At 44.2% G+C, this 24,053-nt stretch overlaps 2 protein-coding genes across 2 annotated transcripts in view; one reads left to right on the forward strand and one right to left on the reverse strand.

Annotated features, from left to right (window-relative positions):
* Nucleotides 1-306: 306 nt before the first annotated feature.
* COA3 (cytochrome c oxidase assembly factor 3) lies at nt 307-5,454 on the reverse strand. Its single transcript, XM_073683603.1, has 2 exons — nt 5,215-5,454; nt 307-739 (listed from the first exon to the last, which is right to left on the reverse strand). Exons 1-2 carry the CDS (start codon nt 5,396-5,398, stop codon nt 636-638), a joined length of 288 nt encoding a protein of 95 aa, XP_073539704.1. The 5' UTR covers nt 5,399-5,454; the 3' UTR covers nt 307-635.
* Nucleotides 5,455-7,204: 1,750 nt separating this feature from the next.
* Nucleotides 7,205-24,053, forward strand: part of CNTD1 (cyclin N-terminal domain containing 1) — a 36,827-nt gene continuing 19,978 nt past the window's right edge. The window contains exons 1-2 of the mRNA XM_073681142.1: nt 7,205-7,379; nt 19,400-19,475. Coding sequence (XP_073537243.1) covers nt 7,205-7,379; nt 19,400-19,475 — 251 coding nt within the window. The remainder of the gene's footprint in view (nt 7,380-19,399; nt 19,476-24,053) is intronic.

Consider the following 24,053-nt stretch of genomic DNA (forward strand, 5'->3'; position numbering starts at 1 on the left):
CCAGTTCTAACAAGTTTTCGCCTAACAACAAGTCAAGTGATTATTGCTAGATCAGTACCCACTATCACTAGAACAGTACCATGTCCATTACCACTATATTGAAGTAGGTAATCAGTAAGTTGTTAAAGAAAAGCAACTAGAGCTAGATCTGATTGCTGCTGGTAACGGAAGGTTCAGGCTGTATAACACAGCCAGCACGTGCCATGTTTTGGGCCGGTTACATTCCTAGGCCTGCTCCATGTACTTGTACCAGACGTGTGTTGTACATGTGACATGTAAAGAAGGGGGTTAATGAAAATTAATCCGTTTTGAAATGTTGAAAATTCTTAATATGTATTTACATAAATATACCAAGCTTGTTTTCTACATTTTATGAATACAAGGAAAATGAATTTAGATCAGCAGAATATGATAGGAATCTACCACCCATAATGTAAGACATTCAAACAAAATATAAAGAAATTATTGTTTAACACAGATAGTTTTCAACCCGTGGATCATGGTAACTTCCGGTCAAGCTTCCACCACTTGACATTTACGTATCTCTGAGTTCAAGTTCTGGACTTGTCCCTCGCTTTCCATGGCTGGAGAATTCTAGACACTTCATAAGCCACAGTTCATATTGCAATGTACAATCAATTCGCTGATGTTTTGGGATAATTTGCTCGCACAACTTTGGCTTCATCTTCGAGCTCATCTAGAAACTTCTCTTGGGACACAGAGAAAAAGGTGTATCCATCTGTACTACTAGTTAAGAAACCTAATATAAAAGGAGTCTAAAATTATACACACCAATAACTTCAAGTTACCCTGTAGACCTCCTGCTTACTGCAAAGCAATTTACACTTCACCACACTGAAATTGCAACAAAAAGTCGTAGAATTATAGAATCGATACATGTAATATGTAAATGATGAAAAAAATAAAAAACAAAATATCTTGATTTATCCAGTATGAACACCGCACGCAGGAATACACTTAGAAGTAAACCTCATTGATAACAAAGGAAACTTGTCATGTGAAAAAAATGCTATTAACCTGCAGGTTAATAGAATTCTACACCTGCCCAGTGCTCACGCTAAGAGCCTCGCTGCCGGGAGGAAATGAAGTTTACTTTATTCCTCTTGGCAGCTTTCGGGTTTCATTCTCGGTTCTTTGTATAGAGAACAGTGGCGGTAACCGCGCCCTTGGCAGTTACTGACAGCCGACCCTAATGCTGAGCCTGCTGTCAGTAAGTGCCGGGGTGCAGTTACAGCCCCCGCTCTCTAAACACAGAGCGCTGCCGGGAGGAATAAAGTTAGTGCCCTCCTGCTGGGAAGACATTAAGTACAGGCGCCGGGCAGGTTCAAAACGCTATTTACCCTGGAGATTAGCCCCATATCTGCAGGTTAATAGCATTTTTTCACGTGACAGGTTTCCTTTAATGGTTGTCTGAGGAATGTTCTGCCATGCTGAACACTTATATTACGCAACTCCACACCATAATCTCAGGAGTTAGACCGCTGTGATGCTCTCTAGTGAAGGCCTCTGCAAGGCATTGTCCATATGGTCTCCACATGGAGATAGGAGGCGGAAATGGAGATCTATCTTCTTCTGCGAAGGGTTCTGCTTTTGTCTTGGATGCAATGATGGCCAGAAATTGGTCTGATGATCACTTGGGCAACACTGTGAAGAGGCCTTCACAAGATAACGTAAAACCGGTCTTACTCTCAGGATTATGGTGTGGGGGGGTGTCACAATGTACAGTAGCTAGACCCTTTTAGTCTTCATTCCAAGTTCACTAACAGGTCAACATTACATGGACTAAATTGGATGTGGAACTAGTGGTACGGTTATTTCTCCAAAGTATCCAAGGAGCGGATTTTAAACAACACCGGGCCACATGTTGCTCACACTACTGTAAGCAGCCTGTGTGTCCTAAGCGTACTACCATGAGCTGCAGCATATTTGACTTGTCTCCCATCAAACACATCTGGATCATTGGTCGACAATTGCAAAGGGAGCTGCTAGCAGTGGATCTTGATTATTTGCATGGCAAAGTGCATGCAGTGCATCAGAACATTCTCGAGACAACCATTACCAACCAAGGAGTGTAAGAGCTAATATTTCTGCACATGGTGCTCATAGTCACCACTAAATAAATCAAGATGTGTTTTCATTGTTTCTCCCATAATTTGCATATCATTAACATGTCTATCCATCCTATGATCTCCATAATTCGACTTTTCCTTCTTGGTGTTGCATTTTCAATGTTAAGGAGTATATGGCTTATATCTACTACTTTCTGAAAAGAATACAGAGCAGGGAAAAAATGCTTTGGCCTCCTGCACACTTCTTTATCTGTGAGTATTTTGCATCTGTTCACATCTGTGTCTGAGGCATCCGCTGGACACAAATATAGTCAATAGGGTCAGTCTGTGTCTTCCTTATGACCGATCCATCCTCTGAAAGTTTTCAGTTTAACAAAATCTTTGTTAAATGTCTAATTTTTTTTCTGTGCCAAGAACCCACTCTTGGTTTTTGTTTGACCCTTTCCACCCCCCAACGTGTGACATACAGGTTCTCAATGTATGGAGAAGGCTCAGGAGCTGTGTTATGCAGCTGACATCTGCCTCTAAGACCAGATTCACACATCTGTGTTTTGCACACACTGTCTAGTTCAGGCCAGGAGACCCGTGACCATTCTCATAGAAATACACGAGGCTTCATGATTAAAATCAGGAGACCAGCTTGCTCCAAAGTTTCTGACAGAATTCTAGCATGCAGCCTTTTATGAATTCACCCGTTGAAGTATAAAAGGGTTGTCGTCTATTCAGACAACCCCTTCTAGTAAAATTAGAACACCCCCTTTTGCATTATTAAACATAAAATATTAAAAAAAATGATTTTGTATTGCTGCATTCGTAAAAGTCAAATCTAAATATACACTAAATTAATCTAAAAATTAGTAAATGGCTTAACAACAAAAAAAAAATCAAAAAGTCAGAATTACCGTACGTTGTTTTTGGCCACCTCAATGTTACAATAAAAGGTGATCAAAACAGCTCACCTACCCCAAAATGGTATCAGTAAAAAATTAAAAAATAAGCCATCACACTGCATTAAATCTTGAAAATTAAAACGTTACAGGTTTTAAAAAAAATGGCAACAAGAAAAGTTTTGGTTTTTTTTTATTACAAATTCCTGAATTTTTTTTTCACAACTTTAGGAAAAAAAAAATAATCATGTTGCCAGGTCAGTTTTACTATATAGTGAACATAAAAAAAATTAAATAAAAACCATTTGTGGAACTGCACTTTTTTTTCAATTTCGGCACACTTGAAAAAGGGGAGGAAAAAAAAATAACGGAAAATCGTCAGGAGGTTAACTCCCATTAACTTTTTTATTAATTAAATGTGTGTATACATAATGTAGTGTGAGTGTGTTACTATACTCACCGCTGCTCTCTACGTTGTCCAGCATCTGACTTCTGAATGACATCACCGCAATTGCGACTATTTGGCTGACTGTGTGTGAGCTAGAAGTCTGTTTTACAATGAAAGCTTATGGAACCTCGTTCTAACGTACTTTAGGCTTACATTGCATAAGTCACTGTAAAAGACTGTTACAAAACGTGGTAAAAAATGTTTTACCGTACATTAAAACACCGTTTGAAGAGAACCTATCACCATGAAAATGCAGTCCAATCTGCAGGCACGTTAGAGCAGGGGGAGCGGAGTAGATTGGTGTATAGTTTTGTGGGAAAATATTCAGTATAACTTGTGATTTAATTTATTTATCTCATTTATATAGCACCATTAATTCCACAGCGCTTTACAGACATTATGGGCACTGTCCTCGTTGGGGCTCACAATCTAAATGATAATTTAATCAGTTCTTTCTGGGATTTTCGGTCCAGTGGGCGGTCCCATCAGTGCTTGACAGCTATGTCTGTATAACGGTATGTGCCCACGATGCAGAAAATTTCTGCAGCGTTTCTGCATGGTCTTGGCAGTCAAAAACGCTTGCAGATTTTACACACGTTTTTGAGGCGTTTTTACATGCGGATTTGACTTGTGTTTTTCAAGTGCATTGGGACCTCAAATCCGCATGCAGAAACGCACAAATAATGGACATGCTGCGGATTTTTCCGTAAGGAAAATCCGCTGCGGAAAAATCCGCAGCATGGGCACAGAACATGCAGATTTTCATTGGGGACCATGGGGCACGGATTACCAAGCGTTTTTAAAGCGTTTCTGCTGTGGAAATTCCGCATCAAAAGCGCTTGAAAAACACATCATGGGCACACAGCCTAAGGCTGGATTCGCAAACACAAAACAAGAAAAAAAACATGGTCCCATTCTCATCCAGAAAAGTGGAACGATTTTTTCTCACTTGTCATCTGTATACAATCTGTTTTTTTATTCAGCAGTTATTTTTTTTTATGGACCATTTACAGTTTCCCTTCTTACAGAATTGTATTGTATCTGTAAAAATCTGATGCCATACTGATGGTCCTTGTGGCATGCGATTTCATTATCGCACCCATGCGATTTTGAGTCAAATCGCAGCATGCTATAATTTTTTCCTCACGCCAAATACAGCAGAGAAAAAAATATGCAGATCTGCACTGCCTCATTGAATATCATTGGTGAGAGTGCAATCCTTTTATTGGATTGCACTCATCCAATTAATGAGGCAGTGTGAGCGAACCCCGAGTGTGCATACAGGAACAGCTGTCAATCACTGATGGCCCCGCCCACTGGATCCAAGATCCCAGAAAGAGCAGAGGATTGAATCACGGGTTATACTGATCCTTTTCTCATAAAACCATATATCAATCTACTCAGCTCCTCCTGTTCTATAACATGCTGCCTGAAGATAAAACTGCATTTTCATAGTTAAAGTTTTCCTTTTTTTTTTTTTAAAAAAAAAAAGTGCAAATTAAAATAAAATGCAAATGAAAATATAGGCGAAAAACACGAAAAAAAAGAAGGCAACAATGACGGTACCTAAGCGCACTACACTTTCTGCTCCTATGGATGTGGCCATCATACAGGATTATCCCAGAAACACATGAAAACCATAAGTGTACACTGTATAAATAAAATAAGTCACAAAAAGAAAAAACAGCATAGTCCATAGTAAAGCCTCCTAAAGGCCCATCCCCCATGACCCCGCACACACTATATTCCTACATGTGACATGGAGGTCAGCAGTACATGGGAAGGATACAGATGCCCAGCACTACGCCGCCTATGGCCAGGCCGGTTATTATATTCCTCGTCCTCAGCTTCCCAGAATTCGCCCACTTCGCCATCTCCCTCCTCCGTAGAAGCGCCATCTGCTCTCTGGTGAGCGTCTGCTGCTGCTTTGCATCCATGGAGCCTGACCCCTGCGTGCTTCCCTTCTCCGCCATGTTTCTCTGCCAGCAGCGCTGTGTGATGACGTCATCAGTAAACGCCAGACCGCGTCTCAAGAAGTGGGAGGGAAAAAAGCTTCTGAAGTATTTTATTTACAACGCCGTCCAAAAAAAAATACCGTCAGGTGGTAAAAGTTAAAGAACCTCGTAGTTAAAGCGCAGACTGGCATTCTGCCCACAACAAATATGGCGCCCGCGTAGATTTACATCATTAACATTAGGTGGTGTGAGACAAGAAACGGGACTAGTTATCCTATTAGCTTCATGTATGTGTATATAGAAGGGCACAATTCTAGTTTGGTACCAGCACATCGTCTTCCCGTAGTAACCAATCAGGTCACTGTTTTTAAATTCCATCTTTCCTGGTAAATGCGATCTGATTGGTTGCTCTGTAGCTGTGTTCCTGTCCACCACATCACCTCTTGTGAAGTGGAAGCAGTGTCTGACGGCTGATTTATATTCATACTTGCCAAATTATGGTATTTTGTGCCCAGGAGACTTGTGAGTTTGGTGCACAAAGCCCATAGCCTGAGCGCTGACATGGCCTGCTGTGCCCCATTTCTCACCCTCTAAATCTGTGTTTGGATGCAGGAGCTCAGTTTGAAGGTGGAGCGTTCCGGCATTGTTAACAAGAAATGTTCCAGAGGCATTTTGTGTAGGTTTCTGGAGGTGTAGGCGACGGCCTGGGACATTTGCACACATTTTGAGGAGATGGTGAGATCTTCCTTATTATTGGAAGCTTACAGAAATTTCAGGAAATTTGGCAATTGCGATATTTTGTCATGGAAAATCCTACTCCGGGCTTGAATCCACAGTATTCACGAGGAGAGCGGTGCCCCATCATCTGTGGCCCTCTTTCCTAGTGATAAAACCATTTCTGCCAACCGTTGTTAGGAAATTATACACTATGGCTGATGGATGGGACGTTACCAGATGAAAAGTGATCACATCCCTTCCATCAATCAGCTGACCCTGCAGCCAATCAGTGGTCAGATGACTTATTGGACAGGGCGTCATCACAGTCCTGGTAGAGACCACTGAAGCTGTGCAGTGTAGTGGAATGGTAGAGATTCGAAGTGTTAGGCCACAGCCCCACTATCAGTATTTGGTCAGTATTCGGTCAGTATTTTTTCTCGGGAGTGGGAGCCAAAACCAGGAGTGGGAGATAAATGCAGAAGTGGTGACTTGTTTCTATTCTACATTTTCTCTGATTGTTCCTCACCTGATTTTGGCTCCCTCACCTGAGAAAAAATACTGACCAAATACTGATAGTGGGGCCGTGGCCTAAAAGGGGCCTTTCCGGTCAGAAAATTGTCATTTTTGGCTGCAGTTTGTTCTAAAAAGAATAAACCACTCCTTACTATACCCGGGTCTAGTGCTGAGTTTTGGCTGCGGCTCTGATGTCATGTCGACAATGCAACAGCCAGTTGGTGACCTCAACAGCTTTGAAGGTGCGACCCATCTAGAGTTCTAGACAGTCAAAGCCGCTAAGCCCATTGAATGGCTTCCACACTGTCGACGTGACGTTAGCCAATACCGGACACTAAAGCAGCACTAGAAATTCAGTACATTAACCTGGGGATGTTTTTTTATATTTCTGCAGCCAGGGATGAACATTTTCTGAAAGGGTACTACCCCTTTAAATAAATCTTTTGCTTTATTTAACTTTTTTTGTAATATATGATATGTCTAAGTGTTATTGCAGTCTGTTCGGGTCCTACATTCTGACACCATGGCCCTTATACTAATATGTGTCATTTTTGTGGTTCAACAAATTTTTGCATTATTTGTTAGAGTCCAAGGATGAACCAAATTCCACTCAAATCAAATAGATTTTCACCGTTACCTGGCACAATATTTGGAATAGCCCCTTCTGATGTGATAGAAGATATTCTTATTGGCTTGGCAAATGACAATGAGCTTACTCTGGACCACTTATCGGAGCATGCAGGCTCATTCAAGCAGCCTAAAGTAATAGGTAAGAACTTGGTTAGGTGAGGGTGGTTAATGTACTGACACATATGTAGTGTCTATGGGCATAGTGGTTGGTAGATGCCACATTTATTAAAGGGTTATTCTCATGAGTACTATTTGGGATTTGGGTGCACCGCTCCCCAGTCTCCCGGCTTCCTGTTTGCCGGGGCAGTGCGTTCCTGAAGACTGACAGTTCTGTGTGGTTGCACCGCTGGTTCGAATTGTGCCCTTTCTGATGCAGCAGCAGTATCGGAGGAGTGCAGGAACAAGCGATCCGATTGTGCGCTCCAGAAATCTAGTCAGATTTAGGTCACAGGGATTTATTGAAAAGAGCTTGTAAGCACTGCGCATACTCTGCCACACTGCTAGATTGCAGAAGTGGCTTGGTAAGAAAACAAGCATTAAACATTCAAATTAAAAATCCCTCTGTTCTTGTGAACAAAGAGGAATATTAAAGCATCAATCCAGCATTTTTTCTTTTTACTTCATTGTCGGAATGGTATCACTACTGCATGTTACCTACCTATAACAAAATACTTACCAGCTTCCATCTTCAGCTGCTCCCGGCGCCGCTCCCGTCGTCTTCTGCAGGTTGTGACCTGCCAAATCAGTCCAGTGTTTGCTGGTCAAGCCAGAAGTCACTTCTTAATGTAAGTCTATGAGAGTAGAATGAGGCTCTCCCAGACTTTCACTGAGAGCTTGTGACCTTTACCTCTGACTCAGTCAGTCAGTAATGGTGACAAGATGGCGAATCGGGACCAGGATAGAGCCAGGAAGAGCAGAAGACGACAGCTGGGAAGTATTCTGCTAGGGGCAGGGAACAGACATTAGTGACACCACTCTGGCAGTGAAATAAAAAAAAAAGCTGGAGTGCTGCTTTAAAGAGATTAACATTGCAAAGTTGCTTGCTTTACAAACTATTTGCATTTTGACCATGATTAATGTCCCTTTTAATTGAGGGCATGGAGTTCAAGGAAATAAATATGACTGGCTTACACCTCTGATGTGTCAGAAATCCATGTTTTAAAGGAAATCTGTCATGACGATCAGCACCTCACTTACTAAACCACTTATATTATCATATAACACGTTTATAAAATAAGCCAATCTACACCTTTATGTATAGGATCTGCCATGTTTTTATCCATATGCAGTTGAGGCTGAAGTGTTCTGAGTGTTTTCTTTTTTTCTTATGTATATTTTGTTTTGTGATGGTGTAAATGGTTTTTATATTTCCTGGAAATTATTTTGTAAAGACTGAATACTTTTACTACTTTAATCCTTTGTTGAATCCTATACATGTTGATGCGCTGTTCTTGCTGTTGCTAAATTAGTAACTAGTGTTGAGCCACCCCCGTAGTGTTCGAGTTCGGTTCGGTTCGTCGAACACCCGTGTGTTCGCCGAACTGTTCGTCGAACACCTTCGAACACCGTTAAAACCAATGGCAGGCAAACAAAAACACATAGAAACACATAGAAAACACCTTCAAAGGTGTCCAAAAGCTGACAAACTGCTCAGAAGACACAACTAACACATGGAAAAGTGACAAGTACATATAGTCATGCGAAAAGAAAAGAGGTGGAGGAGTAAAAGGAGGGGGAGACACAGATATAGGCATGTCATGCCCTTCTAAAATCCAAAAAGTGAGAAGCCGACACGTTCAGTCCGCTCCTGCCCGTGCCACCTCCGTGTCGCCGGGTTTGTGCCAGAGCCGCGGTGAACCCTGACGGCCAGCCCCCCTCTCCCAATACTGGTGCCTGTCCGCTGGTGGGTCGAGCGAGCCCCCCTGTGGTGGAGGCAGCTCTAAGCTTTTTAATTTAAATTGTCTCTCTAATTTGAATGAATACACTTTAAATCCATTTACAAGGATCTATTGGAGGGCAAGTCTCATGCCAGCAGCCGCGTAATTCCAGCTCCAGTAGCGTACACTAAAGCTGCTGCAGTTAAAAAGCTTTTATAAGGATCGAGCTCGGCTGTCCACCGCAAGGCATCCTACTGCCAGTCCCAGCCCCTATGCCTTGGGGTGCCTCCTGATGCTCTTCACTGAGTATCCCGTGGTCCCGAAGCATTTCCTTTGAAAAAATTAAGTGTCCAAACTACAGGTGGTGTAGCTTGCTTAACAGCCGGGATAATCCGCTGACTAGCAGACACTGCTACTAGGCACAAAGTATTTCCTGGGCTAGATGCAGTTAAAAATTTGTAATTAGATACTCTCGTTGGATGCTGAGAAAGCATTCCATAGAGTCTCCTGGCACGCCATATATGATTCTCTTAAAAAGCTTGGGGTAGGGGTCTAGGGGACCCTTTTATAGCCAAAATCACGGCCCTGTATCACAATACGTCACCTAGGCTGAAGATAAATGGAACTGTAGCACCCTGAGGGCTCGGTTGCTACAGAGGTATTGCACCTCACCCAGAGGTGTGATATCTCACTCTCAGGTAAGGATGGAGTGTGGATCAGGACCCGACACCTGCATGCATTACACCACATTGCCGTGGGGCAGGGCGACCAATATGCCTCTGAGATGGGCACGACAGTCCCTGTCCCTGGCTGGAGTGGGGGGAGGGAACACTGAGGAAGGGGAACCCTGTAGTGCAGGAGCAGGGAGGAAGCAGTTTCTGGGTGCATTGAGAAGGGAGTATAAAAGGTGGGCACCATCTTAGTTCAGTGCAGAGAAGTCTGAGCAGAAGTGGCAGGGAGCAGGGGCTCTGCATGAGCTCTGCTCCGGAGGCGGGCCTAGTAACAGAGGCCCAGGCCTGGAAGAGGGAGAAGGAAGGAAGAGGAGCGGAGAAGGCTCCAGGAACGAGGAATGAAGGGATCCCAGGGGTGCGGACGGGCGAGTCGCCACCGCACGCCCGAATCCACCTGCGTGGAGGGGTCAGGCCAAAGGGGGAGACCGGTCCCCGAAACTAGTGGAGGCAGGAAACGACCCTCAGCTAGAAACCGGAGGCTGTGACATTTTATGTGGCGCAGCCCCTCGCTACACCCGCTAGGAAGGCACCACATAGGGTCAGGGAAACTGGCGCCAAGTTTACCAAGAGGAGGCCCGAGGCAGCCGGACAGAAGGGTTGGTAAGAAAGGCCAGACAAAGGACACACAAAGGGGGTCCTGTAAAGCGCTCCAAAGTTATCTGGGAGTTGTCTGAGCCGCTCACCTGGTGAGCACAGTACGACGTGGGCAGCCGTTACCTGCAGACGTGGTCTGGATAATAAGAACTGTGAGTAAAGGCCCTGGACTGCATCACTGACTCCGTGTCGTTACTGCTGCTGCCCTGCACCATCACCCCCATCCTCCGCATACACTGCCCTGAGGCTATACTCCTCCCGTGGGGAGTTATGCTACGCTCTGCTGCACCCACAACACCAGCCTCAGCGGTCTGCCCTGCAGCGGCGGTTCACTCTGACCGCAATCCACGGGTGGCGTAGTCGGACATTTAAACATCAAAACCACATAAATAGTTCCGCCACTGGTTTGACCACCCTGAGCCACGGAACCAGGTCGCCGCCACGAAGACTACAACCACCAGCATCCACCAAAAAGGGTCCGGCTCCGGGTGTCCCAAGGCCCAGGCGGTGCATCAGAACATTTTCATCACCTTTCACAATCACCAATGGGACAAGGCAGGGATGTCCTCTGTCCCCTCTCTTATACATCCTAGTGACGAAGCACCTGCTCTCATCAATTCGCCATAACCCCAATATTAGGTGGATTGAGGTGGGAGGCACCGAGTACAAGTGCTCTCTATTTGCTGATGATGTCCTAGTATATATCACTCAATCACATATATCCATCCATGCTGTTATGGCTGAAATAGATCACTTTGTTACATGGTCAAATTTTAAAATCAATGCAGCGAAGTCTGAGGCCCTCGATGTCTCCCTCCCCAAATCCATATAGGATTCCATCCAGTCCAACTTTCCCTTTGCCTGGCCCTCACAGGGTATCAAATACTTAGGAATTCCTATTCATAGAGACCTCTCCCATCTATGTTATCTTAATTTTGGGCCCTTTATTGAACAACTCCATACAGACCACGGTTGGCAAGTTAGAACTGTAAGATTCACTACGTGAACCACTGGTGTTTTGTGGAAAAGCACATGTACACTGTGTTCCAAATTATTATGCAAAAAGTGTTTAGGAGTGATAAGGGAAGAATTTGTTTGTCAGTTAAACTCATTGATGGTGATGTGTGTCAGGGCTCTTTATATCACTGTAAGCAATTGCAGACACCTGTGCTAATTAGTTTGGCAGGTGTGTCCAATGAAAGGCAAGACTACTTAAGAAGGCTGTCTCACATTATTAAGCAGCCTACATTTTCTGCCAAAATGGGAAAGAAAAAGGATGTGTCGGCTGCTGAGAAGCAACAAATTGTGGAGTGTTTAGGTCAAGGCATGACTACAATCAACATTGTGCGATGATCAGGATGAAGTGTCTTGGCAATCAAGAAGTATGTAGCTGATTCACAGTACACACGTGTGCGTGCTGATAAGGGCAAATTGAGGACTCTTTCCTACAGGCAATTACGTCAGGTTAAAAGAGCAGCGGCAAAAAAGCCTTGTCATAGCAGCAGACAAGTTTTTGAAGCTGCTGGTGCCTCCAACGTCCCCCGAACAACAAGATGCAGGGTCCTTCAGAGGTTTGCAGCTGTGCATACGCCATCCTGTCGACCTCCTCTATCCACTTCACACAAGCAGAAACGGCTCCAGTGGGCTAAACATTACATGAAGACTGATTTCAAAACTGTTTTGTTCACGGATGAGTGCCGTGCAGCGCTCGATGGTCCAGATGGATGGAGTGGAGGATGGATGGTTGATGGACACCCCACGCAAACACGGCTACAGCGCCAACAAGGAGGAGGTGGAGTAATGTTTTGGGCTGGAATCATGGGGAGAGAGATTGTCGGCCCTTTTAGGATCCCTGAAGGCGCTAAAGATGAACTCCATAATGTATGTGGATTTTCTCAAACAGCACTTCCTGCCATGGTTCAAGAAGAAGAACCGTGTATTTCACAGCAAGATCATTTTTTTGCATGATAATGCACCATCTCATGCTGCACATAAAACATCTGCATCTCTGGCTGATATGGGCATAAAAGGGGACAAACTTATGGTGTGACCCCCATGCTCCCCTGACCTCTACCCCATTCAGAACCTCTGGAGCATCATCAAAAGGAGTGTCTATGATGGCGGGAGGCAGTTCACATCTAAGCAACAGCTCTGGGAGGGTATTCTGTCCTCATGCAAAACAATTGAAGCAGAAACCATCCAAAACCTGACAAATTCAATGGACGAGAGAGTTCAGAAGCTCCTTTCGAACAAGGGGTCCTATGTGAAAATGTAACATCACCTAGAATAAAGTTTTGAGTTGAAAACTGTTTGATTTCAGTTTCTAATAACCTGCTAATGCTTATAATTTCAAAAATGACAATTTTTTTGGTCTTTATTAAAATGAAAAGGTTGATCGAAAAGTTTGGGGGATCTAAGAGTGTGGCAACCCAGTAGTCATGATTACTTCGAATTCTGACAATATGAGGGTCATGTTGCAGGTAGTGCAGCAAGAAGGCACTTATGTGTCTTGCGCATCTCGGAGCCCCAAAATTATTTTCCGGGCTAGATGCAGCTAAAAATTATTATTAATTTTAAATCTGGTGGAGCTTAGTATAGATGGCCTAATAGGATCAGTGCTGCACACTGCTACAAAGCCCAAATTATTTTCCAGCCAAGATACAGATAAACATGATTAGTAATTTTAAATCTGGTGGAGCTTATTATAGATGGCCTAATAGAATCAGTGCTGCACACTGCTACAAAGCCCAAATTATTTTCCAGCCAAGATACAGATAAACATGATTAGTAATTTGAAAGCTTAAAACAGTTGGTAGGGTGATTTTAACCAATCATCAAGCTTTTACTCTCCCCAGGATGACACAGGGGTAGAAAAGTCGTTTCGGATCCATGATTTGTTCATCTTTATGACCGTGAGTCTGTCTACATTATCAGTGGAGAGCCGCGTGCGCTTATCTGTCAGCACACCACCAGCAGCGCTGAACACACGTTCAGACAGAACGCTGGCTGCGGGGCATGACAAGATCTCCAAGGCGTAAGTGGCTAGCTCTGGCCATTTATCCAGATTGGAAGCCCAAAAAGAGCAAGGGTCCAGTGACACAGTCATGGCTTCAATGTTTACTTGGAGATACTCCTGTACCATCGTCCCTAGGCGTTGACTATGTGTCAGACTTCTTGTCTCCTGTGGCCTTGCAAAGGATGGGCTAAAAAAGTGGTGAAATGATTCCGCAAAATTGATGTTACCAGCAGATACTGTGGTTCTGTTACGGTTTGAGTGCTGAACACTTGACGGTCCCACGGTTGGCAAGTTGGAACTGTGAGATTCACTACGTGCACCACTGGTGTTTTGTGGAAAAGCACATGTAAGATTCTGCAACAGTCTCTGCTGATACTCCTGCATGCGTGCATCCCTTTCTATGGCAGGAATAATTTCGGCAAATTTACTTTTGTACCGGGGATCTAACAGTGTGGCAACCCAGTAGTCAGGATTATTTCTAATTCTCACAATTCGAGGGTCATGTTGCAGGTAGTGCAGCAAGAAGGCACTCATGTGTGTTGCGCATCCAGGAGCACCAAGTCCCTGTTGTGTTGGTGGCGAGGTAACAATCATGCTTCCTTCCTCTGTCCTCTCCCCCCAACCTCGCACAACAGAAATGTGATCAAGGTCTCCCTCATCTGATGAGTCTTCCATCAGTTCGTCCTCCACTTCTTCCTGGGCTCCTGCACCTTCCTCACTAGTTTGGCTGCTACCATGCGCCCTGGTAAAACCATCTCTCCCACCCTCACATGCCTGCCGCCTTGGTGCTGCCGACCGTCTGGACCTTGCAGATGTTAGCCCTTCCGCATACAACTCCTCCTCCTCTACTTCCTCCACCTCCTCTTGTGCCACCACCTGACTCCGAATTCTGTTTAACATGTGCTCCAGCATGTAAATCACCGGAATAGTCATGCTGATAATGGCATCGTCAGCACTAAACATCTTCGTCGCCATTTCAAAACTGTGCAGAAGGGTGCATAGGTCCCTGATCTGAGACCACTCCTCCAGCGTGATTTGCCCCACCTCTGGATCTCGTTGGCCCAGGCTATACGTCAGAACGTATTGCACCAGGGCTTGTCGGTGCTGCCACAGTCGCTGCAACATGTGCAGAGTTGAATTCCACCGGGTAGACACATCGCATTTTAGCCGGTGAAGTGGCAGGCCCAACGACTTCTGTAGAGATGTAAGTCGCTGAGCTGCGGGATGCGAACGGCGGAAGTGAGCACACAGCGACCGTGCCCTCTGCAGAAGGCCATCTAGTCTGGGATAGTGGGCTAAAAATTGCTGGACAACCAGGTTCAACGCGTGAGCCATACAAGGCACGTGTGTGACATTGCCCCGGCGAAGGGCCGCACCCAGGTTTGCAGCATTGTCGCACACGGCCTTCCCTGGTTTCAGGTCCAGTGGAGACAACCATTCATGAAATTGGTTCTCCAGAGCTGACCACAACTCCTCAGCTGTGTGACTCACATTTCCCAGACATTTCAAAGTAAAAACCGCCTGATGACGTTGAGCCCTGCTGCCAGCATAGTAAGGAGGTGTGCAGGATCCCTTCTGCGCAGTTAGAAAGCTTGTGGCATGACCAGACAGGCTTTGGGTGCAGGTGGAAGACCGAGAGGAGGTTGAGGAGGCAGAAGCAGTGGAGGAACTTTGACATAAAGAGGATTGACGCACAACTCGTGGGGACGGCAAGACTTGGACAGCAGCCCCTTGTCCTGCTGTCACCATAGTTACCCAGTGCCCAGTCAGCGACATGTAACGCCCCTGTCCATGCCTACTCGTCCAAGTGTCTGTGGTGAAATGCACCCTGTCACACACAGAGTTTCTCAAAGAAGCGGTGATGTTGTGTGCGACATGCTGGTGGAGCGCAGGCACACCTTTCTTTGAGAAGTAGTGCCGACTGGGCATCTGGTACTGGGGCACTGCGACGGACATAAGGTCTCGAAAATCCTCTGTGTCCACCAGGCGGAAAGGCAGCATTTCTGTAGCCAAGAGCTTGCAGATGGTGAAATTCAACCTCTTAGCTTTCTCATGACTAGGAGGAAATGGTCTTTTACTTGTCTACATCTGAGGGACCGAGGGCTGGCTATTGTGCTTAGACGGGGTTGATAAGGGTGTCCCCGGCAAACTGCCGGTCTGTGAGGAAGATGCAGGCGGACATGTTAGGTTGCCTTGATCCAAAGGTGGTGCTATCGATGTCGGACAGCGCTCAACACCAGCTGGTGTTACCACCTCCAAAGAAAATGATGACCTGCCAATCACGCTGGCTGTTGCGGGTAAAGAGGTGGCAGGTCTGCGCCCCAAAACAGGTGTGACTGCTGTCCTCCCAGTCACAGAGGATGAAGAGGCCGCGGATGCACAAGATATGGCAGACGGTGGTTGGCCCGGCCGGCTAGGCCGCATTGTAGCACACTGAGCTTCCCACTGCAACTTATGCTTCATGTCCATGTGCCGGTTCATGCATGAAGTACTCAAACTATGTATTTTTTGGCCTCTACTTAGCTTTTGTTGACAAATGTTACAGATAACACGAGTTGGGTCATCTTTATCGATCTGAAAAAATGCCCAGGCTATGCAAGGCTTAGCACCCATGCGACCTGAAGAGCCACCACGACTTGTGGTGAGAGGCAGAGTTGTGTTTGAGGATGCAGTTGTTGACGTGCTTCCAGTACTACGTCTCTGTCCAGGAAGGCGCAACCTGACCTCGTCGTCACTAGCATCTTCCTCCACCTCTTCTGCTGACCTCATCTCTTGGCTGACTGTGGGTTGACAGTAAGTGGGATCTCCAACCTCATCATCATCACCCTGTGCGTTATCACACCCGTCGTCCTCAGAGCCAACCTGTTCCTGCCCTGACAAAAAACTAAAGTTGTCGCTCCAATCAGGTATTTGAGTCTCATCATCGTCTTCCTCATTGTCTCCACCAACAGGAGTTACAGTTTGGGAATGAGGGTCTACATTATGGTCAGAACCTTCTGCGTCTGGTCCTGGATCCGACTCATAAAGATTCTGGGCATCAGTGCAGATCATTTCCTCGTCTGGATTCACAGAAGCGCTGGAGTCGACCTCTGATTCCCAGGCTATAGTATGAGTAAACAGCTCTGCAGACTCAACCATCTGTTCTACCTCATACTCAGACGGGCAGCTGGAGATTTGGGAGCTGTGAGGAAGCAAGTGCGATTGGGGTGACACCTTTGAGGACTGGAGTATTTGTGATGTTGAAGTTGATGTGGAAGAGAGCCCACTTAAAGGAGCACTTGATATCCGTTGAAGCACCTGCTGTTTTTGTGCCTCATCTGGAATTTGTAGCGATTGGCGTGGCCGTAAGAAAGGGATCTTATCACATTGTCCGCTAAAAGAAGTAGACATTTTAGTTTGGCTGGAAGATGGTCTTTCTTCTGCAGATGTTACTGTTGCTTTAACACCTACCCCACGGACACAACCTTTTTTCCCCTTCCCAACACGCCTATTCCCCTTTCCACCAGCAGCAGGCCTTTTTCCACTCATTTTGGTGGTTAACTAATTCACAACTCTGGAGTTGTTTGCACAAAAAAACAATGGATGGGAACCGAGCAGAGCTGAGTGGCCAAACTGTGGTATTAGGCCAAAACTATTGGCTGGGTTAGATGCAGAAAAAAATTATATTCGATTTGCAACCTGATGGAGGTCTGTATAGATGGACTAATAGAACAAGTCCCACACACAGCTAGAAGCCCAAATATTTTTTCAGAGGTAGATGCAGAAAAAAAATATATTCAGTTTGCAACCTGATGGAGGTCAGTATAGATGGATTAATAGAGAAAGTCCCACACACTGCTAGAAGGCCAAATATTTTTTCAGAGCTAGGTGCAGACAAAAAATTATTTTGAATTTGCAACCTGATGGAGGTCAGTATAGGTGGACTAATAGAACAAGTCCCACACACTGCTAGAAGGCCAAATATTTTTTCAGAGCTAGATGCAGAAAAAAATTATATTCAGTTTGCAACCTGATGGAGGTCAGTATAGATGGATTAATAGAACAAGTCCCACACACAGCTAGAAGCCCAATATTTTTTCAGAGCTAGATGCAGAAAAAAATTATATTCAGTTTGCAACCTGATGGAGGTCAGTATAGATGGACTAATAGAACAAGTCCCACACACAGCTAGAAGCCCAAATATTTTTTCAGAGGTAGATGCAGATAAAAATTATTTTTAATTTGCAACCTGATGGAGGTCAGTATAGATGGACTAATAGAGAAAGTCTCACACACTGCTAGAAGGCCAAATATTTTTTCAGAGCTAGATGCAGATAAAAATTATTTTTAATTTGCAACCTGATGGAGGTCAGTATAGATGGACTAATAGAACAAGTCCCACACACAGCTAGAAGCCCAAATATTTTTTCAGAGCTAGATGCAGATAAAAATTATTTTTAATTTGCAACCTGATGGAGGTCAGTATAGATGGACTAATAGAGAAAGTCCCACACACTGCTAGAAGGCCAAATATTTTTTCAGAGCTAGTTGCAGAAAAAAATTATATTCAATTTGCAACCTGATGGAGGTCAGTATAGATGGACTAATAGAATGATGCTATGCCCAAAAGATTTTACTTCACTAGGTGCAGTAAAAAAATTGGTATTCTATACACAGGTGGTATATCTTGCAACACAGATAGGCTACTCCACTGACTAACACACTCTGCAATAGGCCAAAAAGGATTAGCTTTGCTAGATTCAGCCAAATGCTGTGAAAAAAACTTGCACAGCACTGGCACAGACCTGCCTAGCAAAAACTGATAGGAACTGATGTAACCTAGTCCTGAAAAGGACTCCAATTACAATTAGTCTTTACTCCCACAACCTATCTATTTAAGAGCACAGACCTGCCTGATAAAAGTCGTAGGAAATGCTGTAACCTAGTCCTTAAAAGGGCTGCAATCACAACTATTCCCTACTCCCAAGCTATCTGTAGATTTGTGCAAAAATTAGCTTGAAATTAACAAGGTATAGCGCACACAGCAACAGCGGTGCCGTCTAACACGCAGCTGCAGCAGTGAGAAAATGGTGGCGACGGGGAAAATGGCTTGGTCTTATAGGGCAAGGACATGTGACATACACTGCCAATGACACATGCCCTTGCTTGTGTGAAAAAAAGCACTTCGCTCCGTGTGTGCGCTGCTGATAGGCTGACAGATTGCACCTCCCCACTGCAAATGCGGGAAAGAGAAAAAAAAATGGAGATCTTCATTGTTCCTGCAGAGATCCATCCCCTGCCCCTCCCCCCGCCCCGCTGTACACTCAAACTGCGTATTAACATTAATTTTCATCATTACTGAGAAAAAATCCAGTTATGATTTTGGTGCACGAACAGTTATCGAACATAACCTCGAACAGCCGAATTTTTCTCAAATCGTTCGTGTTCGCCGAACGGCTCGAACACCGCCCAAAACAGCTCGAATTTGAGATTGGCGAACAGTTCGAGTAGAACAACGCTCATCTCTATTAGTAACCCATGGCAGTGGTGACAGTATGTTCGAGGTGGTTGTATTGCCCTGTACAGTGGTACTGTCTATTCCTTGTGAGCGCCATGTTATTCTGCTTGACTGACAGCTCACCTTCTCGACTACACAGCCGGTGATCTGTCGCTCAAGTAGAAGAAGATGGCTCTAGATAAGGAATAGGGAGGCAGAGGCTTAGCCTCACCTGCATATGGGCTAAAACGTAGGTATAGATTGGCTCATCCTTCAAAGACCAATGCAACAATTTCAGCTGCGTGTATGGGATGGGGGGTGATCATCATGACAGATTGCTTTTTAGATTTGGAAAACCTTTATCAAATAACTCAATGCCTTATTATTGAATTAATGTTGAAAAGGAGCTGTCCTTTATTCAACCCTTATCTATCCATATCAATCTACCTGTATGTTTTATTACAGAATTGGTCTTCCTTCTGTCAAAGCACTGGGGTCAGGACAATTCCACTAAGTACCAGGCAGTGGAATTATTAGACAGGTATTTATTAGTAATCATTTTTAATCACAGCATGCAGTCTTTGTACCATTCTTAAAGGGAGTCTGGGGACAGGTTTTTGCTATGTAATCTGACAGCACCATGAGGTAGAGACAGAGACCCTGATTCCAGTGATGTATCACTTAGTTTGCTGGGTGCAGCAGTCACAGTTTTCTCGGCTGCAGATTGAGCAGAGCTCAGTTGTTGAGCTGTGTATAACCCCAATCACACCACAGCTTTCTGTGTACATTGTATAGAGACAGAGAGCTGTAACTCGGTGTTGGGGTTAGACTACACTGCAGGAGCCAAGTTGTCCTGTAATGATAATCTCCTGCTGATAAGACACTGGTTGTATTGAAACAGCAAAACACATCCCAGTAAGTGACACATCCCTGTAATCAGGGTCTCTGCTTCTACATTATGGTTCTCTCAGATTGTATAGCAAAACCTGCTGACAGATTCCCTTTCATATACACTGTACATGGATCAAACGCAACATTAAAACTGTATGCTGCCAACGCATGTTCTGACCCATTAACGCGTGGGATCCACAAGTGCTCTGAAGGTGTTCCTGTGGTATTTGGCACCAAAACAATAGCAGCTTATTCTTTCGGTCCTACAAATTATAAGGTGGAGCCCCCATGAATCCAATTTGTTTTTTTTCTGCATATCCCACAGGTGCTTAAATGGGTTGAGATTGGGTTTGATAGTATTGAAAAGGGCCATAACATGGCCATGGGTGTACTTGGTCTGCAAACAAAAAAAAGATGATTCATTAGACATCCTCGATTATCTGAACCTCCCACTTTCGTCTACAAGATTTCTCTTCTGCTGCTCCAGTTTTCTGGAATGCACTACCCTTAACAATTTGATTAATATCTGTCAGAATTCCACCGCTCTCTGTGTCCTGGATACAAGGAGGGACAGCTCAGCCACCCTATACAGTAGAATCAGGATTGTGCTGAGCTGTTAGTATTGTGAGTGATAGCCCAGGCATCCAATCTGAGGTAGGGGCGTGCTGAGTCGTCAGTATTGTGAGTGACAGTCCAGCCACCATTCAGGGCAGGGGCATGCTGGGTTTCTTCCAGGTGTCTCCCACTGTGGGTGATTACCTGGCTATTTAGCTGGCTGTCAGTATCTAATTATTGCCAGTGGTAGCTTTAGCTCGGTGGTGTGTGCCTTGTTTTCCAGTTCTCTGTTTCTGATTTTTTTCTGTCCAACCTTGGACCTTTGCCTAGCCCCATTGTCTTGATCCTTTATCTTCCTGGATTTCTGACTTCGGACTGTGACCCGCCTTAGCCTTGGTCTTACCTCTCTGTTTATAACGAGGTTTCTTGGCATCTGAACCCGGACCTCTTGACTATCCTGTTTCACAGCGTGTTCTTGAGTAGTGCCTCAACGTCACATTTGTGACTTAGCGTCATAATACTAAACATCCACATTTTTAAGCTTGCTTTAAAAACACATCGCTTTAGACTGACCTATCACTTCACTTCACTAATCTAACTTTTCCCTTTTCCCCCTTTCTAAATTATCCTGAGTATTTCATCCTTCCTATTCATCTGTCTCCACATCCTTCATGCACCCAGTAGCACTTGGTCATTGTACTTTAAGACAGATTTTGGCTGATGACCGGATCATGCAGTTTATTTGAAATGCCCTGTTTATTATAATAATGGCTGGAGCATACATGACAAGCAGTTTTTACCTATTGTGCCCCCCATTTTGTTATAGATTGTAAGCTTGCGAGCACTAAACTCTCTCCTCCTCTAACTGTTGAACTATGTTACTCGGGAACGTGCCGCGGAATATGTTGGCGATCTATAAATACAATTATTATTATCAGACTGGACCACCTTCTTCCTCTGCTCTATAGTCCAGTTCTGATGGATATGTGCTCATTTTTGGTGCTTTTAGCACTGAACAACTTGTCCTAGGCTCAGCAAACTGTGATGCTTGGTGTGTGCTAAAATTTTTCTATCTCAGCTAGAATTAAAGGGGTTGTCCACTACTAGGACAACCACTTTTTGACCTAATTGTTTTGCGCCAATAAAATAATAAAGCTTGTACTCACCTCCTGTGCTGGCATCGTTCCAGCGATGTCGGCACTCGCGTTCCCAGGGCTGCTGTGCAGTTGTTTTGACGCTTGAGCCAGGCACCCTATCAGCGCTGGAGTCACTGTCCCCGCCTTTAGACAAATCGGACATCAAGAGGAAGTCAGAGATCAGCTGCAGCCATGACTTCCTCTTGATGTTCGATTTGTCTAAAGGCGGGGACAGTGACGCCAGCGCTGATTAGGTGCCGGAGTCACGTGTCTTCAACAACTGCACGAGAGCCCCTGGACCTCAAGTGCTGACACTGCAGGAACGACCCCAGCACGGGAGGTGAATATAGGCTTTATTATTTTATCGGGGCCAAGCATGGGGTATGAGAAGAGGTTGTCCAAGTAATGGACAACTTCTTTAAAGGAATTGCTAATTCAAATCAGAACCCCCAATTAAAATAAAAACAATGGTAGGTGCCGCTGTCTCCAGAGAGTGATGTTACTTGTCACATGCCGGCTGCAGTCAATGATCATCCACTGTTTAGCTGCAGCCTTTATTATATCATCAGAGCGGACGTCCGCCCTGAAGGAACATTTATGAGCTGCAGCCAAATGGTGACCACTCATTAGCTGCAGCAGGCACGTGAGACACCAAGTCACGTCACTCTGCGGGAACAGCGGTGTTGACATTGCTGGAACTGCGATGTTGCAGGTGGTGAGTATATAATGAATGTTTTTATTTCAACTGGGGTTCTGAATTGATTAAGCTGGGGTTTTCCAGTAGTGGACCACACCTTTTCATCACTTTGTGCTACAGTAGCTCCTCAGTAGGATTGGACCAGATGGGCCAACCGTGCTTCCCAAACCAATCAATAGGCCTTGATCCTGCCATTGGTTCACCATTTTCCCCTATAGAACTTGTCAAATTCAGTAAAATTTTTACGCTTGCCCAGTTTTCTTGCTTCTTACATCAACTTCACGAACTGACGGTTCACTTGCTGCCTAATATATCCAGTCTCCTAACAGGTACCATTGTCACACGATGATTAAATTCATTTTATCTGATGGTGTATTTAATTTTATGTCTAATTAGATAAATAGATAGATACTAATATCACTGAATTTGGTGAATTTGAACAATTTGAGAATCTCTTATCTTGAATTGCCTAAATGGCAGTCGCCATATTACACAATGCAAATGTTTGCATCAGCCAGAGAAGGCTCATATGACCTTAATGGTGTCCTAGGTCCATTCACAAAATGCCTTGCAGCTATCACATCACATGATATAACATATCCAATAGGAAAAACTATCAGAGCCTGTATAAAAGCAGAGACAGGGAATACAGCAGCCATCTTGTAGTGAATCTGGATAGTGAAATTCATTGCTTAGGCATAGAGATAGGGAGAGAAAGCCATAAAACACTGAAAAAACTGTACAGATAGCGTGTGGCTGCGCATCAGTGAAGGAGGTTAGCTTTTAAAGAAAATAAATATTTCCAGTGCAGTTGGAATACTTTAAATCCGCCGCAAATCAAATGGTTTGAGAAAATGTGGTAAATCTAGTGAATTTGAATTTCAGTATGTTTGCTCATATATATATATATATATATATATATATATCTATATATATATATATATATATATATATATACAGTTATATGAAAAAGTTTGGGCACCCCTATTAATCTTAGGCTTAATGTTTTATAAAAATTGGTGTTTTTGCAACAGCTATTTCAGTTTGATATATGTAATAACTGTTGGACACAGTAATGTTTCAGCCTTGAAATGAGGTTTATTGTACTAACAGAATATGTGCAATCTGCATTCAAACAAAATTTGACAGGTGCATAAGTATGGGCACCCTTATCATTTTCTTGTTTAAAATACTCCTACCTACTTTTTACTGACTTACTAAAGCACTTTTTTTGGTTTTGTAACCTCATTGAGCTTTGAACTTCATAGCCAGGTGCATGCAATCATGAGAAAAGCTACTTAAAGTGGCCACTTGCAAGTTCTTCTCCAGTTTGAATCTCCTCTGAAGAGTGGCATCATGGGCTCCTCAAAACAACTGTCAAATGATCTGAAAACAAAGATTATTCAACATAGTTGTTCAGGGGAAGGATACAAAAAGCTGTCTCAGAGATTTAAACTGTCAGTTTCCACTGTGAGGAACATAGTAAGGAAATGGAAGAACACAGGGACAGTTCTTGTTAAGGCCAGAAGTGGCAGGCCAAGAAAAACATCAGAAAGGCAGAGAAGAAGAATGGTGAGATCAGTCAAGGACAATCCTCAGACCACCTCCAGAGAGCTGCAGCATCAACTTGCTGCAGATGGTGTCACTGTGCATCGGTCAACTATACAATGCACTTTGCACAAGGAGAAGCTGTATGGGAGAGTGATGCGAAAGAAGCTGTTTCTGCAAACACGCCACAAACAGAGTCGGCTGAGGTATGCAAAAGCACATTTGGAGAAGCCAATTTCTTTTTGGAAGAAGGTCCTGTGGACTGATGAAACCAAGATTGAATTGATTGGTC

Source organism: Phyllobates terribilis, unplaced genomic scaffold (assembly GCF_046119375.1).
Source record: "Phyllobates terribilis strain yellow unplaced genomic scaffold, ASM4611937v1 Scaffold_5__5_contigs__length_657084704, whole genome shotgun sequence".
Lineage (NCBI taxonomy): Eukaryota > Metazoa > Chordata > Amphibia > Anura > Dendrobatidae > Phyllobates > Phyllobates terribilis.

Coding starts and splice junctions, on each gene's coding strand:
- COA3 (XM_073683603.1), bottom strand. CDS start 5,398: ATGGCGGAGAAGGGAAGCACGCAGGGGTCAGGCTCCATGGATGCAAAG. Junction 740..5,214: donor CGGCGTAGTGCTGGGCATCT/GTATCCTTCCCA, acceptor CTAGTAGTACAG/ATGGATACACCTTTTTCTCT.